A 17,287-nucleotide genomic window follows, 5' to 3' on the forward strand; every position below is an offset into this window, starting at 1 on the left:
TTAAATAATGTCTAGCACAAAAGTAAATTGTAAACATTTTCGTACAAACGTCGTAAACTAAAACGACGAGGAAAATGATTTTAAATAAATTAGATATGTTATGGTTATAGATATTTATATATTCGATTTTTAAAACTATAAATAACTAAATGAATAAATATAATTTTATATTACATTTATATTTGTGTTAATTCATTGAATTTTCAGTTTTGTTTTTTACTTTGATAATCAACTAAGTAATAATTATTTGAAAAATATATATAATTTATAGAATTTTTTTTTGTTATGCGGGCTAACGGGCTAGCCCTAATGGGTACCGAGCTTTTAAGGGCCGGGCTAAAAAGCCCTATTAAAATTCGGGCTAAATATTTTAGGCCCAAGCTCTATATTTATTCGGGCTAAACGGGCCGGTCCGTTTTGACAGCTCTAGTTCGAACCCTAGACACCACCAAAAAATGCCTTGTCCCGTGAGCTTAGCTCAGTTGGTAGGGACAAATATATTTTATATGCAGGGGCCATGGTTCGAACGCTGAACACCCCACTTCTACACATTTAAAATGTGCGAGCTCCAGCCACCAGACTACCTGATAAAAAAATGTTAAGGACATATATCTATCCATCCATTAATTAATTAATCTAAAAAATTGAATTAGTGTATTATTTTGGATTATAATATAATAGATTCGTCCGTAGAGGATTTATTCTCATTCATATCGTTGCTGTGTTCGCAAAAGTTGCTGACTCATCGCGCTTCAATCCTTTCCCATCCCTCTGCAAAATCAAAAGGGTGCTTTTTTCTGTGTACAAAATTTTCTGGAGTTCATCAAAGTTTTCATCTTTCTTCAAATTCAAATTCAAAGTATTATTATTGTATTGGAATTGGAATTTGAGTATTGGTTTTGGATAATGATTGTGGAAGTTGGGAATGGAGAAGAAGGGGGAGGGAGGTTTAGAGGGTTTGGAAGTTTGATTAGGAGGAAACAAGTTGATTCTATTCATTACAGGGGTCATCCTCAATTGGCTAGGAAGTTATCTGTTGTTGATCTTGTTGGAATTGGTAATTCATTCTTAATTTTTCAATTTCAATTTATAAGAAAGAAGTGAAAAATTTGAATAATTAGTGATTATGACTTAATGAATTGAGTTTAAAATTTTTCAATTCATTCTTGATGATTGATTTTGCTTTTTATCTTTTTAAAATTTTAATGTTGGTTAATGAAGTGATTTAACATTAGTCTTTATGTTGATTTTGACTTGATATGGTTTTGCTGTCAGTTAAAAGAGTGAGAATATCTATATGTATGAAAGTTTTGCTTAGGTGTGTCATGTGGGAAGTAAATTTGTCTTTTTTGTCTTTTGTGAAACATAAAGAAGTAGAAACATGAAAATGTTTCTTTCTCACCGGCAATGATGCAAGTTGAGGATAATATGGTCGTAAAATTAGAAAAATGAAGAAACACCACACCAGAACTTTTATTAAAATTTGTCGTTTGATTGAACTGAATTTCATCAAAACCATAAGAGATAGTTGCCGAAATTGATTGAGTTTCTGAGTATACGTAAGAATGACGGTGGCCTATTCATTATAACATGCACAATTGTCAAGTTCCAATTTATGTTATCTGTAATATATGTAGATTTTAGCTTCCTTTTACTAGACGTTTATCTACTTTACCAAAGGTAATTGATTATTCTTGAAAATCAGGGGTTGGAGCTACAATAGGAGCTGGAGTATATATTCTTATTGGAACAGTTGCTAGGGAGCAGGCAGGACCAGCACTTGTAATATCACTCTTTATTGCTGGAATAGCTGCTGCACTTTCAGCGTTGTGTTATGCAGAACTTGCATGTCGGTGTCCGTCAGCAGGGAGTGCTTATCATTATACATACATATGCATTGGAGAAGGGTGAGTTGCATTTTGTCTATTTTGGAATAAAGGTTTCGGTGTAATGGTTAATGGAACTACTCATGATAGTTGGGAAAATTAGCTTGTTAACGACATTGACGAAACAATTCTGGTGTGTTTTCGTGGTTTCCGCTGCCACATGTGGAGTGGGGATATTTATGTAGAGAAGATTGACATTATTGATTTTACTCTAAAATAAAAAATTTATTCTTAAAGATGAAGGAGATGTGTGAATTGATTTTGTTTTCTATATTCATTTTTCATCATCATTAACAATCCATGATTTTAAATATTTATATTTATCTCAGGGTTGCTTGGTTGGTTGGTTGGTCCCTGATTCTTGAATACACAATTGGTGCTTCAGCTGTTGCTCGTGGCATAACCCCAAATCTGGTGTGTTACACTTTTTTTACTTCCTTTTTCTAACTTTAACTTTTCATGTTATCTTTTACCATCATGCTACTTTATAATTGAGAATGCGTGAAGGGAGTAATCAAACACATGAATTCTGGGTTATCAAAAGTCATGAATTGCATGACATGGGTATCCTGAATGTATTTTGATTTTTAACTCTTAGTGATGTATCTATACATACAATATATTTCATCCCAACTAGTACAACTCACTTAACAATTTAGTTTTGTATATACTTTTTGCAGGCCTTGTTTTTTGGTGGTCAAGACAACCTACCTTCATTTCTGGCTCGTCATACCTTGCCAGGTCTTGGAATAGTGGTTGACCCATGTGCAGCTGTATTAATTGTTCTTATCACCCTCCTCTTGTGCCTTGGAATCAAGGAGGTATGCATTTTCAGTAAAACAAATTCATGATCACCATTTTTCCAATTACCTATTTTATCATACCAACCTATTTGATCTCAATTGATGTTTCAGAGTTCAACGGTACAATCTATTGTGACTACAATTAATGTTTCTGTCATGCTATTCATTATTATAGTTGGTGGATATCTAGGTTTCAAAGCCGGATGGGTTGGTTATGAGCTCCCGAGCGGGTAATGACTATTGATTCTTCTTTTCAGCTCTTCATCTATAGCATGTCTGTTCTTGATATAGCTGAAATTTATCTTATACCACAGGTATTTTCCATACGGAGTGAACGGGATGTTTGCTGGATCTGCAATAGTTTTCTTTTCATACATTGGTTTTGATTCAGTGACCAGCACAGCCGAGGAGGTAAACACTCATAAGAGGGACTGATCTTTTAATTCATGTGTAATTCATATTGGCCGAAACTAAATGCAAACCTCATAAATCAAGCACACATTCATTCGTGAACAATGCATTTAATACCGTTTTGTTGTTTAAGATTTTTATTTAATACCATCTTTGTGAAACAACATCAAGTCTCTGTGATTTAAGTTTTTTATTTTGTTATTGTGCAGGTAAAAAATCCTCAGCGAGATTTGCCAATCGGTATATCGACTGCATTAGCTATATGTTGTGTTCTGTATATGCTTGTATCAGCAGTTATTGTTGGCTTAGTACCATATTATGAGTTGAACCCTGATACCCCGATCTCCTCAGCATTTTCTAGCTATGGGATGGAATGGGCAGTGTAAGGTTTGCTTGGGCACACTTATTTTATTGTTTAATCTAAATATATGAATGTCTCTTTTTGAATGTTTCGCTTCAAGCTTCATTTTACCCATGACAGGTACATAATAACAACCGGAGCTGTCACTGCTCTTTTTTCCAGTTTGTTGGGATCAGTTCTTCCTCAGGTACATAAACAAGTAAAAAATATTTAATACTTTATCTAAATAGTATTTCTGTTGATGAGTTCACTTAGTTATGTATGGTTGTGGATTTCCGCAACCTCAATTACTTTTCCATTTCATTCTTGCCCTTATTTGTTACTCGGTTGTTTCATTGTCATCTTCCTACTGTTGAATGACAAGTAATGCTATAACTGAAAGTCAGGAATTGAGATTGAAACCATACCAAATTTCATATTCGCTTGCAATGTTCCTAAATGTTTTGGAAATAACTATCTAAGATACACATAGATATGTTAGTGTACATTGATACTTGGTACCATTATTGTTTTTTGCTCATGATAAATATATCTTTCCTTTGGTATGTGTGTTTTGCAGCCACGGGTCTTTATGGCAATGGCTAGGGATGGTTTGTTGCCCACCTTCTTCTCAGATATCCATAGGCGCACACAGATTCCTTTGAAAAGCACTATTGTCACTGGTCTCTTTGCTGCTGTTCTTGCATTCTTTATGGATGTTTCTCAGTTAGCAGGGATGGTAAGTTTTGTTCTACGATAACTTGGTTGACGCATCTTTCTTAGATTATTGTAAACTTAAACAATTGCCGTATACATTACTTTGGGAATACAGGTCAGTGTGGGAACATTGCTTGCATTTACCACAGTTGCAGTTTCGGTTTTGATAATCAGATATGTTCCGCCTGATGAAATACCCATTCCAGCTTCACTGCTAACATCCGTTGATCCATTGTTGAGGCATTCTGGTGATGATATTGAGGAAGACAGGACCGTAAGTCCTGTAGATCTTGCTAGTTATTCTGATAATAGTCACCTGCATGACAAGTCAGACGTTCTTCTTGAACATCCTTTAATCATAAAAGAAGTAACTAAAGGTAATTGTTGTTTGAATCTTCTGTCCTTTTTATGGAATGAATTTTCGATAAACTTTAAAATGTCAATTTCTTCCAGTATTTGCTATTCTGTCAATTTTCAATGCAATACCTACTATACCTACTATGTTTGCTTCCTTAACCCGTGCCCAATTAGGGCTGTGCTATTTATTACGAAAACAATCAGTAAGAAATGCAAGAGTTACTCTTACACAAGGAACGAAAACAAAACAGTAGGATGCAGTCGAATGCATACGGCAGGTTGAAAATAAGATATGTGGCTGAGATTAAATTATTTGCTTTCGTTTGGCAACGAGTCTGTAATAATAAGCATTTCTGTTTAAATTATTCAGGAAGACTAGAATTTTGAATGAAATAATGAATACTCTATTTGTATTGTTAGGCTGTGACAGTTTTTTTTTCTTGGTAAACATAATAATAACATTGGCAGTTCAGGGTGTGCATTAGGTCATTTTCTTGTTTGAACCCCTTCTTGTTATTTGACTACTACTTTATAAATCATCTATAATTGGGCACTGTGTTCTTCTCATGTGATACTGGTACATTGATCTCAGATGTTACATAATTATGGACCGGTTTACTTGATGAAAATTGGTTGAGAAGACTATTGAAGGGTTGACAAAAAGCAGTTAATGCTGACATTTTGTTGGAGAATTTTTGTTGAAATATACACATTAACTTCAAATACTTTGATATATTTCACACATGCCTAGTTTCAATCTTGTCAATAAGTTATTTGGCATTCTTTGTATAACATTTGCTTCCATTCTTTTTTATACGCGAGTTCAAAAAGTTGAGTTTTGTCTTCTTTATACAGAGCAACATAATGAGAAGACTAGGAGAAAACTTGCAGCATGGACCATAGCTCTTCTATGTATAGGGATTCTCATAGTTTCTGGTTCAGCTTCGGCCGAAAGATGTCCCAGGTCTGTAAAATTTGACCATCTTTGCTAATTTTGAAGTATGAAATCATTCCGTGTTCATTTTTGAAAGAACAGCGGTTCCTTTGATTTATTTCTTTATCCTTGTTTCTTTTCCCTTTTGGTGATCGTGCACATGCAGGATTTTGCGCGTAACGTTGTTTGGAGCGGGTGTAGTTATTTTTTTGTGCAGCATAATTGTGCTGGCCTGCATAAAACAAGATGATACCAGGCATACCTTTGGACACTCAGGAGGTATGTGCACTAGGCATGTCTAAATAATCAATCTAATCGGGTTTTAGTGGATTGCTAAAAACTTCACTATAGAACAAATTGCAATTTTTGTTGCTAGCTCCTATTGAAGAGTCTTCTCTCTATGTCAGCTTATTATCAGCAAACCTGCAAGGATCAAGACTAGTTTAATTATGTTATTAAAGGGCTAATTAAAAAAAATATGTTATTTAAGGGACCAAGTCCAACATGAATAAATATTACGGCGTCGGTGACTAAAACAAAACAATGAGCAAAAGCCAAAAGTGATATATTCCCAGGAACTAAAAAGTGAAAAGTGGCATATTTGCAGGGGAAAAAAAGATATTTAAGTTTTAATTTATCATCTTTACAAACTTTCAACCTGGTGTATTCACCACAGCCTTTGGTTAAATCAGTCTTACCCCATTATTTTGATTCCTTGTATTTCAGGTTTTGCTTGCCCATTTGTACCATTCTTACCTGCTGCCTGCATTCTAATAAACACCTACTTACTAATTGATCTTGGGTGAGAATTCTTTCGATGCTTCATTGTATCCATAACTTACCTGAATTACCAACATCTAATCATTCTTGTGTTTGAATTTCAGGGTTGATACATGGCTAAGAGTTTCTGTGTGGTTGTTAATCGGAGTACTTATATACTTGTTCTACGGCCGAACTCACAGTTCATTGTTAAATGCAATCTATGTTCCCTCAGCCCGGGCTGATGAGATCCATCGCTCTCAAGCAAATCATTTAGCCTAGTATTTACACAGCAGGCACCACAGTTACCTCACAGCCAGAAGGTCCCTATCCATTGATTAGGGAATTGCCACCTTGTGCATATTACACCACCAATTTGTAAATATCTTGTTCTGGAACCAAAACTTTGTCTCTGTAATCAGATCAATGATAACCGCTATTATTCAATTGTTTATATAAGCATGTGGTGTATCATGAAAATGTCATGTGAAGTGAGGTACTTGTATAGTCAGAATAAGTAAGTTCTCATTTTATTATAGAAAAGAAAATCGGCAATTCAACTCTTCACTACTACTCATTCTATGGGGCTGTTTTCCGAAGGAGCATTTGAAACCAAATTTAGAACAAAAATAAAAATATTGCAGAATGAGGTTCAAATGCTCGTTCAATTATTGTTTTTTTTCTTTTTCTTTTTTTGTGGTGACATTCAAATATCGTCTATCAAAACACTTTTCAACACACAATTTCTTCAATAGATTAAAATTCACATGTGTCCTTCCAATTCTTGGCGGTTTTATCAATAGATTAAAATTCACACGCTTCCTTCCAAATTATGTTGGTCCCATATGAATTGGGTGGATCATGTGAATTTTAACCAATGAAGAAATGAGTAGGAAAGTGTGTGTAGCATCATTCTAAAATCAAATTGCATCGTACGATAAAGGGAAATCAAGTGTCATCTACACTTTGAACTATACATCGATTTGTAGCTAACTTGGTTTGTTCTTTGCATGAAGACTAAAGACTACATGGCACTACATTTTTCACATAAAGTGGTTGCAACTTGTAGAATATACTACTACCTTTCTTTTCAAAGTAGACATGGTACAATCATAAATAATTTACCTACAATATAAATCAAATTACAACAGATAACCTAATTGGCAAGAAAAACTCAACCCTTGAAAGAGAGAACAAAAGTCCAAAATCTGCCCAACTCAAATATTTTCAACAAACTCACGTTTTGATAAGCTAGGAAAATTTATTGAAATTGTCACTATTTTCCCGTATAGAAATAATAGTTCCAACATTTTTTAGAGTTTCATGTACTACATACTATCTTGAATTTCATTATAGAAATAGTCACATTCATGCTTTAATTTGATACTTTATCGATTTCGTTACGTTTTCCATTTGTCAAAGCATCTGCTTAGTAATTTATTTCATTCATGTGGTTACTACGTCACGTTGCTTATATTCATCTTGGTTACGTCTTTCTCAATGTGTTTGTTATATAACTGAATTTCCTTTGTTGCCATTAACTAATTAATGCCTTAACTCAGAGCTTGGTGTCTTGTTAAAACTACTTTGCTTTTGATTGTATACCATACATACTAAGTTTCAAATTCTGACTCTAGGAGCTCTCTATTCTTCAGTTTTAGATTCGGCAAATTCTGATTAAAGTGACAGGAAACATTGCAGAAATTAAAGCAGTTGTTGCATCCACACATTTTGATTCATAATATTGGCTTCGCAATTTGTGAAAAGTTAAAATCTTTTACATAACATAGTTGACTTTCACAAATTTTGTAGCTAAAAAAACATATTCAACTATTGCAATTGCTACCCACAAGAGCAAAGCCAAATTTAAAAGCTTATAAATCATAACAAATGTGTTGCACTTAATTGTTTCACGCGAGAGAAATAAGTATTTTGATATAGCTGTGTATTCTATTTATTATAAAAACAAAAATAAAAACTTTGGGGCATGGATGTGTGGCTTTAGCCACACATAACCACTCATTAGATCCGCCCCTGACTGATACCCTATTATGAATATGAAGCAACGCTTTCTTACTTTCAATAATGAATGGTACTGGGTACATCAATTATATACATTTTGGAAGAAAGGAAGATCAACTTGAAACTGAATCAAATAACACAATGTAAACTAAAAGTTAATTAACATGAAATAGAAAGGGCATAAACTACTACTATCTAACTTTCATAATCAAGATGCTACATATGGCAGAGATTCATGCTTCAATCTACAGTTCATTTGAATGAAAAACGTATTTGAGACCTAAAATTTCGTCCGCATCCAACACAAATAAAATGTACCACTTAATATCTAAGGATTGTGGATCAAGTATCTATACAGAGAAGAAAGGTTGGCTGTCTCTAATTGTAATAACAGACTTTTCCTGAAAAGTTAGAATATTGGCTTAAATCTGATATAATTCTCCCACTCAAAAATTATACATCAAATCAATATGTACACAAACAGTCAAATATAATTCTGTGACTCAATCCAACAGCTCAATTAAAATCCGTGTAAACCACTGTATAATCGCACGGTCGGAAACACGGACAGCATTTGCAACATTAGAATTAGCAACGAAACCAAATTGGAATTGGTCATCGAACCTTAGGCATCGTTTAAGCTTTTTCACCAGCTGAAAGTATTCAAGAAAAAAATCAAAGTTTCAATTTCCAAAAATTTAAATATAATATAATTTCAATTTCCAACAATCTAAATCTAATATAAACATGTAAGTATCAGAGTGTAGTGTATTACCTTAAAATACGGAGTAAGCTTAAGAAAAAGAATTATTATATCAGCGTTCAGCGCATCAAGAAGCCTTCGAAAGCTACAAAATATTTATTCAAAATTTATTTTTAATGTGAATAAACACACAAAATAGATTTGTTAAAAAAAAAACACAAAATAGATTGAAAATACAAGTTTACCATTCTCGGTCACCAGTGTCAAAGGCCACACGCGCAGCAGTAAGCTTTTTCAAGAATATTGAACCCACAACACTAAAAAGATGACATTGCCCATGAATATTCACATAATTAAACATTAAAAATATATCAAAATAATCAACAAATAGGAAAATACTTGTGTTCGGATAGCTTGTTCATAAAGGGAGTTACATCAGCCTCCAAAGCTGACATGTGTCTAAATGGATTTTTAGCCCTGCACCAACAATATGTATCAAACATAAAAGGGCTTTTCACAACTAAGAGAAAGAGTAGCCATTGGTTCAGCTATATCATCAAGCCTACGCAGTTTTGGCAAATGATTTTACAGATAGAACAATATGCAAGACAATATAATAATAATAGCTCAGAAAGCTATTGAGATCATCATGTTTTGGAATGTTACTCATGAAAATCTCAACCAACATTAGCCACACCTGTGTTATGCCAAAACACACCTAATAGAGACATAAAAACTAGCCAAAAAAAGCACCTAACAGAGACTTAAAACAAGTGCTCCTGCTGTCCAAACCATCCCCCAAAAACAGGCCCTCCCCATTGACTTCATGATACAGGTCGTGACGTGTTTACTGTTTATAAAATAAATGACTATGATTATTTAAATTTGAATGACCACATCTCTTGATATCACTTTTTTTTTTTAAATTACAAACCACCTAATCAAAATAATCATATATAATTTGAAATTGGAAATGGAATGGTCAATTGCTTATAAGTGCAAGAAGCTTCCAATTCCCAAACTCAAATTATCTTGAATTTGGAAAATAAGCAATTTCAGTGTCTACATTAACATCAATGAGAATAGATAATTTGAAGGCTAATGATAGCACTAGTGAACAACCTTGCCAACACTAAGAACTTGAGCTGGCTGGCACCACATAGAAGCAGTGCCACAGGAAAATTCATTTTTCATTGAAATGAACAGATAAGCATGTGTTTGACAAAATGGCCATCAATTATTAAATTCAAAAGTCAAGCAAAATCAAGTAGTTATCAACCTATCAATAAGTCAAGCAGGCTAGTTCTCGTTAGAGATCATAAACAATCCAAGACCAAAATTAAGTTTTAAAACAAACAAAAAAAAGTCAAATATAGGCATAGGTTTTATTCATTCATAATTTAAAAGGAATTATATATACAATATCTTACTTCTCGACAATTCGAGTACACATGCGCTCTAAATCCTCCAAGTACAGATGATAGTACTTCGGAAGGCAGTCAGCCTGGGGATATTGGTAAGATGTAACCGACCTTTTCATAGGAATTTCGACCATAATCTCCAAACATCGTAGAGTGTGCTCAGAAATAGACCCCTGTTAAGTGTATAAACTTTAAATTTTGAACAAAATGAAACCAATACAATAAAAATTTATAAAATATTATGTTAAGCAACAACCTCATCGAGCAAAGACCTCCTAAATCCAGCTAATATATTCACTGTTTCGTTGATATCAGGTATGACAGCTACAAAATTTTACAAATTTAAATAATTATATATCTCAAATAATTAAACAATCTACAAACCAAATCAAAATATAAATATAAATGTAAATGTGTACTCTCAAATGTGTCCATCTGAGACAACAAATCAAATGCCTGCGCCATTCCCTCGTCCATAGGAGGAAGGACATCTGTGAAAAATTTACAAACATTCAAAAGATTATGTTATCCCTCACACAACAGTCAAAATGCTTGCAGAAAATTCGTAGTTATAATAAAGAAATTTAATAAGTTCAACAATAAACATCACATAATAAGATATAAAAATTAACTTCAATTACAAACAACAAATTGAAGCTTAGTAAAAAGTTAAAACATAAATTCTGACAAGAAAATAAGGTTTAACAATAAACATTACATAAATAATATTAAAGCTTTGGAAAAATTTATAGATATAAATTCTGACATGAAACAACTTGCAACATATCCCTAAGTTGTTTTTAGCTTATTTTCATAAACTCTTTGCAATAGCTTATGAAAACAGTTTGACTTTATTTTATTTTTTAGTGTAGAAATAACTCATGATAAGCACTTATGCTGCAAGCTACCGAGTGTTTAATTAATCTATGTTTGGCTATTCAATTAGAATTTCAATCCAAAGGTACAATTACTATGCTTAAAGAAACTAAAGCCGGTTTGGAATTGATTATTTGAGCTTATCTATTGGCATAAGTTTTGTGAGACTCTTTTCGAGAACTTATGAAAACAGCTTATGACACTTTTCATAAGCTTTTTTCAGCTTAAATTCATAAGTTCTCTAAGATAGCTTATAAAACAACTTATAGCAAATACAAAAATAATTTAACTTTATTTTATTTTATTTTATTTTCATCTTATAGAAATGGTTTATATAACTTATACATTTATGCTATAAGCAGTTTATCTAAATTTACCTCACCACTAAAAATCAGCGTGACCAAGAGTATCCACCATATTCAACTCATAGTCCTGAGAAGAAACATTGACACTTATAATAAACATCAAACAATATTGAAGCTCTGGAAAAATTTATAGATATAAATTCTGACATGAAACAACTTGCAACATATCCTTAAGTTGTTTTTAGCTTATTTTCATAAAGTCTTCACAATAGCTTATAAAACAGTTTGACTTTATTTTATTTTTTAGTGTAGAAATAACTCATGATAAGCACTTATGTTGTAAGCTACTAAGCATTTAATTAATCTATGTATGGCTATGCAATTAGAATTTTAATCCAAAGGTACAATTACAATGCTTAAAGAAACTAAAGCCTGTTTGGATTAGATTGAGCTTATCTACTGGCATAAGTTTTATGAGACTCTTTTCGAAAACTTATGAAAACAGCTTATGACACTTTTCATAAGCCTTTTTCAGCTTAAATTCATAAGTTCTCTAAGATAGCTTATAAAACCACTTATAGCAAATACAAAAACAATTTAATACAAAAAAACTATAACGAAATTGCTCTGTTACGTTGATTTTCCAGATCCAAAACTACAAAATGAAAATCATTACAAAAATCATAAACAACAGAAAATCAAGATGATGTTCAATCGCACTGGAATTCGATACAAAAAAAAAAAAAACTAAAACGAAATTGCTCTGTTACGTTGATTTTCCAGATCCAAAACTACAAGCAAATAATAAACACTTACCAATTTCGGATTCACCATTCATGTCTCACTCTGAGTTTCTTTCACTTTCCCACGCTTTTTCTCTGGTTTTCTTTCTCTAGTATTGTTCAAATGAAATATGGTTTGTTATATGGCGGCAAAAGTGAATAAGAAACGATTAGAAGTATGAGCTGGCAAATAGCATGAAATGAAATATTAAACGATTAAATATGTTTTTGGTTCCTATATAAATATGTTAAATTTTCGTTTTAGTCCCTTTAAAATTTTCTTTCAACTTATAGTTTCTATAAAATTTTCAATCACTACATTTGGTCCCTATATTTAATTTAATTTTTATATTTTTTAATGAAATTTTGCAGAAATGTGTAAAATATTCTAAAAAAAATTAGAATTTTTGAAAAAAACACAAATTAAATATGAATTTTTAACTTTACAATATATAAAAATTCATATTAAATTTATGTTTTGTTAAAAAATTATGAATTTTTTTTGGAGTGATTCCTATAATATTTTAAAAAAATTTCAAATTTTTTATTAAATAATATGAATTCTACAAATGAGTTTACGTTAAAAGAGGGACCAAAATGAAGATTGAATATTTTATAGGGACTAAAAGTTGAAGGAAAATTTTAGAGGGACTAAAACGAAAAGTTGACATATTTATAGGGACCAAAAACATATTTAACCCAATATTAAAATAGCAAAAGGAAATTCAAAACGTGAAAGGAGGGAATTTAACGGGTCGGATTAGTGTAACCCGACATGCTTATGAAGAAACGGGTCATTGTACAAGACAATAAAACGGACGGGATTGATGAACTTGGAAATTTGTTGTTGACACATATGCAAAGGCTGAGAAACACAAGTAAAAGACAAAACTATCCCTCGATAGTTAACTGCCGACAAATTCAAAAAATCGGTTGCAGTTAACTCCCGAGGAAAACCTCGGCAGTTAAGTATTGATGATTGTAATAAGAACAAAACGGACATAAGAGTTTTCCAAAACTCCATTGTTACCTTTTTGGTTCTCCTAGGTGCGATTTTCAGCCATTTCAAGTCATTCCAAGTCAATTTCAATCACAAAAACAAGTAAATTTTTAGAATCCTATTGCATTGCTGTTTTGTGGTTGAATTGTTGGTATTTTTTGTTAAATTTTCATTATATAGGGTTTATTGATTTTATGATATGTTAGATTTATGTTTAGGTTTTATTGTTTTGACGATTTGTTGTAGAATTTTTAAAATTGTTAGAATTGTTAGGTTTAGGCTTTATGATTTTTGGATAGTTTATGTTAGAATTGTTTAGGTTTAGGTTTAGGTTGTTATAATTGTTATAGAAGTTTTATTGAATTGCTAAAGACCATCTACCAACCACACATTATTGATGGAGATAGAGGAGCTATCAATAGTTCATGTACCAATGATCTTGCCAGACTAGTTGCCTCCAAACTTCACACTTCCTCCTTCTTTCATTGTGAGGGTGAGGAACATAGACTTCTCTCCTGTCATATGCCTTGAGCAACCGCTGTCTAGGTACCAAGATTTTTGCTTTTTCTTTCCCCTTAGACATATCTGTTGCATTGACAATTTCAGATTTAGGTACCCATTGTTTTATGGGTCCTTTCAGGTTAGTACTGAAAGTTTTACTCTTCACTTCTTGTACCTTGTGCTGTAAGTTTGGTAGCTTATGGTTAATCATTACCTTAGGTTTTCAACCTTTTGTTTTGATCCCCCAGGAGCAACAACTTCATTGTTCTTCTGAACCTTAGACTTCAGGACCTCATATTTGAAGGTGAGAAAAACACAAGAAGGGGGGTTGAATTGTGTTGGCTTTTTCTTCGTTTTCTCCTAAGCTGAAAACACTGATCAGAAGCAAATAGAATTCTGCTTCTGACGTGATGTTCAGAACTAACTTGCAGCGGATAAAAACGGAGAGAGAGAAAGAAGAAAGACACAAAGCAATTATACAGGTTCCTTCCACAAACCGGAAGTAGTCTTGTCCCCCTTCCACTTCCAAGGAGAGTTCGCTAAAAAGTCATATCTGATTACAACTGCTCACTGTTAAACTTAGCAAGATACTTCAAATGCTCAAGCACAACTGCAAGAGACTTTCTATGCTCCTGAACACAATCAAGAGACTTCTATTGCTCAAGCACAACTGCAAGAGACTTCTTAATTCAAACAGAATTACAAGAAAAATGTTTGATGTTGAACACTTGATATACAATCAGTAAAGCTGTCAAAACAGGCCGGCCCGAAAGTCCGAGTAAAACGTAGGGCTTGGGCCTAATAATTGTAGCCCGAATTTTTCCAGGGCTTTTTAGCCCGACCCGAAAAAGCCCATAGCCCGTTAGGGCCACGGGCAACTTGGTAACCCGCAAAAAATTAAGAGTGGGTCTTTTTTGTGAATATTTTGAATAGATTATGAATTTATGTGAGTTTTAAGAAATTGGAAAGTGTTAAATGGATTTAACTAAGGGTAACTAACCTACGACATATATTCCTACCAAATAATTAGAACAAGTACTAGTACTGGTACTGCTAGTATACACCAAATTCCAAAATATTAAGACTTAACAAAACCAAATTTTTTTGTTCATGTCAATTCTTTCCCGTGACAGAATTTTTCTTTGAATGCAATTCAAATGATCCTAGCAAATAAAAAAAATGCTTTCACAAAATATGGTTTTCTTCAATACCAACTGTTATGCTCACTTTCAAATGGTTTTCTTCAATACCAAATGCTTTCACACATCAGATGTATTTCTTTTGTCATAGAACTGTTTGTGTTATGCTCAGTTTGTGCTATTATGTTATTCTTTTAAGTCATTAAAGAATAAAAAAATATGTGCGGGCTAGCCCGGGAGCCCGCATAGGGCCGGGCTCGGGCTCTATTTTTCGAGCCCATATTACACCCTGGGTTTTTTGGCCCGGCCCGATAAAGCCCGAAGCCCGACCGGGCCGGCCCGTTTAGAGCCAGGCCGCCCGTTTTGACAGCTCTAACAATCAGTGGTGTTCACAATGCAAATCAGATACAGACTCTTAAGACTCTAGAATTTCTAAAATATGGAAGTTGATAAGAAATTTTAAGTGAACTTTTGAATGCAGAACAATTTCAGCAGAGGTTTGGTGCTTGTAAATTGTTATTGAGTCCTTGCCAATCTCTAAGTCTTCACTCCTTTATATAGAGGTGTGAAAGACACGTTGTGAATTGCCAGTACATTCAAAATAGAGTCGTTTGAAGCTTTGATCAATCACCAATGATTTTTTGCCTGATATGGTTATTTTTCTAAGAATGATCAATTTCAAATGCATTCCATTGCGAAGAAACATCGTTGCAGACAAAGCTGTTTTTGTTGTCTTGTAGCAGAGACAAAAACATAGTAGTGAAGGTAGTGGTTGTACACTTCGTACAATCGTACTTTGTCAACGCTCTTTGAAGAACAAGCATCCAATGCCTTCAAATCCTTTCAAAATAGTCATTGCTTCAATTTTCCAGTCATCTGCATTGCTTAGACGAGATTAAATCCGTTGAAAAGCCTTTTGAAGCTTTATGTTGCATCTCCTGATGAACTGCAGCTTCTGGTGATTTTCAGCTTCTGATGAATTCGATTCTGATGACGTCACCACTTTAGGAGCACTTTGTCTTCATGAGCGATTTGTCTTCAGGAACAGTTTTCTTCAGATGTTTTAAGCTTCCTTATTGTTGATTCCTTTGCTCTTTATTGTTCTTCCAAGACCTTTTTAAGATGTCAAATTTTGTCTATAGTCATGTACACTTGAACAAATATTAGCATATCCAATTGACAATTTTTAATACCTTCTTATCATCAAAACTCTCAAGGGTTAATGTTAAACACATTTTGTTCCAACACATTGCTTCTCTGGTTGATCAAGGAAAGATAGATCTCAGTACAACTTTAAGAGAGACTAATATACCTTCTCACTACTTCTATGTTGATGATTTCATGGTGTTTTGTAAAGGTAAACTTTCTAGTTTAGAAGCATTGAAAGATCTCTTCACGATATATGCAACTTGTTCTAGTCAAATGATGAATCTGAGAAAATCTTGTATATATGTTGGTGGTATCTCCAATAGTAGGTTGAATCACATTGTCAATCTTTCGGGATTTACTGTGAGTACTCTACCTTTCACCTATATAGAGGCATCTTTTAAGGGAAAACCAAAATGCATTCATTTTCAACCTATTGCTGATAAATTTAAAGCTAAGATAGCAAATTGGAAGGCTTCACTACTCTCCATTGCAGGAAGGGTTCAACTAGTTAAGTCAGATGTCCAAAGTATGCTCCTTCATACAATGTCTATTTATTCATGCCCTATTAAAATTCTCAGAGACATGGAGAAATGGATTAAGAATTTTATATGGAGCGGTGATGTTACAAAGAGGAAAATGGTGACAGTAGCCTGGAAGAAAATTTATGCAGCTTATGATGAAGGAGGTTTGGGATTAAAGTCTCTTGTTTGTCTTATTGAAGCCACTAATTTAAAGATGTGCTGGAATGTGCTACAGTCTCAAGAGCAATGGGTAACCATCATTAGACGAAAAGCTATAAGGGAAAATAGATGTGTTGCACATCATATCTATTCTTCAATATGGAGTAGTGTCAAAGCTGAATTTTAGGTTCTCATAGACAGTTGTTCATGGATTGTTGGTGATGGTAGCATAATCAACTTTTGGTCAGACTCATGGTGTGGTCAGATCCTTGCTCAAAGCTATAATGTTCCTGATCATTTACTTCAACTTTTGCCTAAGAAACTTGAAGACTACATTTTGGTATTCAATTATGGAATTATTTTGGCAAGTATTATAATAATAGTTTACAAGCTTTTAATACTAACCTCTCCTTCTTGCTTCTTGCACTAATGTGTTATTGTTGCCGGTAGGTAGCATTCATATTTTGTCAGGGATCTTAGTGACAATACATGTTTACTATTA

The 17,287-nt window shown here is 33.3% G+C and overlaps 2 protein-coding genes across 4 annotated transcripts; one reads left to right on the forward strand and one right to left on the reverse strand.

Moving 5' to 3' along the window:
• Window positions 1-713: 713 nt before the first annotated feature.
• LOC11435913 (cationic amino acid transporter 4, vacuolar) lies at window positions 714-6,774 on the forward strand. The gene is made up of 14 exons (XM_003624651.4): window positions 714-1,057; window positions 1,706-1,907; window positions 2,216-2,300; window positions 2,567-2,707; window positions 2,801-2,919; window positions 3,004-3,100; window positions 3,310-3,482; window positions 3,582-3,648; window positions 4,021-4,179; window positions 4,273-4,534; window positions 5,370-5,478; window positions 5,615-5,727; window positions 6,175-6,250; window positions 6,333-6,774. The coding sequence occupies exons 1-14, from the start codon at window positions 907-909 to the stop codon at window positions 6,487-6,489; spliced, it is 1,911 nt and encodes a 636-aa protein (XP_003624699.1). The 5' UTR covers window positions 714-906; the 3' UTR covers window positions 6,490-6,774.
• A 1,627-nt stretch (window positions 6,775-8,401) lies between these two features.
• On the reverse strand, window positions 8,402-12,484 carry LOC11430152 (uncharacterized). Of its 3 annotated transcripts, none has more exons than XM_024770063.2 (9): window positions 12,351-12,484; window positions 11,612-11,661; window positions 10,773-10,844; window positions 10,610-10,677; window positions 10,363-10,526; window positions 9,332-9,409; window positions 9,178-9,249; window positions 9,005-9,077; window positions 8,402-8,882 (listed from the first exon to the last, which is right to left on the reverse strand). In XM_024770063.2, exons 3-9 carry the CDS (start codon window positions 10,828-10,830, stop codon window positions 8,733-8,735), a joined length of 663 nt encoding a protein of 220 aa, XP_024625831.1. In that variant the 5' UTR covers window positions 10,831-10,844; window positions 11,612-11,661; window positions 12,351-12,484; the 3' UTR covers window positions 8,402-8,732. The 3 variants fall into 3 exon arrangements, with proteins under 3 accessions (XP_024625831.1, XP_024625830.1, XP_003624702.2); XM_024770062.2 differs by having other exon boundaries at window positions 11,607-11,661; XM_003624654.4 differs by lacking the exon at window positions 11,612-11,661 and having other exon boundaries at window positions 12,351-12,452.
• Between the last annotated feature and the right edge of the window lie 4,803 nt (window positions 12,485-17,287).

This window comes from Medicago truncatula, chromosome 7 (genome assembly GCF_003473485.1).
Source record: "Medicago truncatula cultivar Jemalong A17 chromosome 7, MtrunA17r5.0-ANR, whole genome shotgun sequence".
Lineage (NCBI taxonomy): Eukaryota > Viridiplantae > Streptophyta > Magnoliopsida > Fabales > Fabaceae > Medicago > Medicago truncatula.

Bases quoted from the DNA above. Each gene is read 5' to 3' on its own strand.
- LOC11435913 (XM_003624651.4), top strand. From the start codon at position 907: ATGATTGTGGAAGTTGGGAATGGAGAAGAAGGGGGAGGGAGGTTTAGA. The intron at 4,180-4,272 runs GTAAGTTTTGTT...TTGGGAATACAG, and splicing joins TTTCTCAGTTAGCAGGGATG to GTCAGTGTGGGAACATTGCT. The intron at 4,535-5,369 runs GTAATTGTTGTT...TTCTTTATACAG, and splicing joins CATAAAAGAAGTAACTAAAG to AGCAACATAATGAGAAGACT.
- LOC11430152 (XM_003624654.4), bottom strand. From the start codon at position 12,372: ATGAATGGTGAATCCGAAATTG. The intron at 10,678-10,772 runs GTACACATTTAC...AAAATTTTGTAG, and splicing joins TCAGATGGACACATTTGAGA to CTGTCATACCTGATATCAAC. The intron at 10,527-10,609 runs GTTGTTGCTTAA...TACACTTAACAG, and splicing joins GGAGGTCTTTGCTCGATGAG to GGGTCTATTTCTGAGCACAC.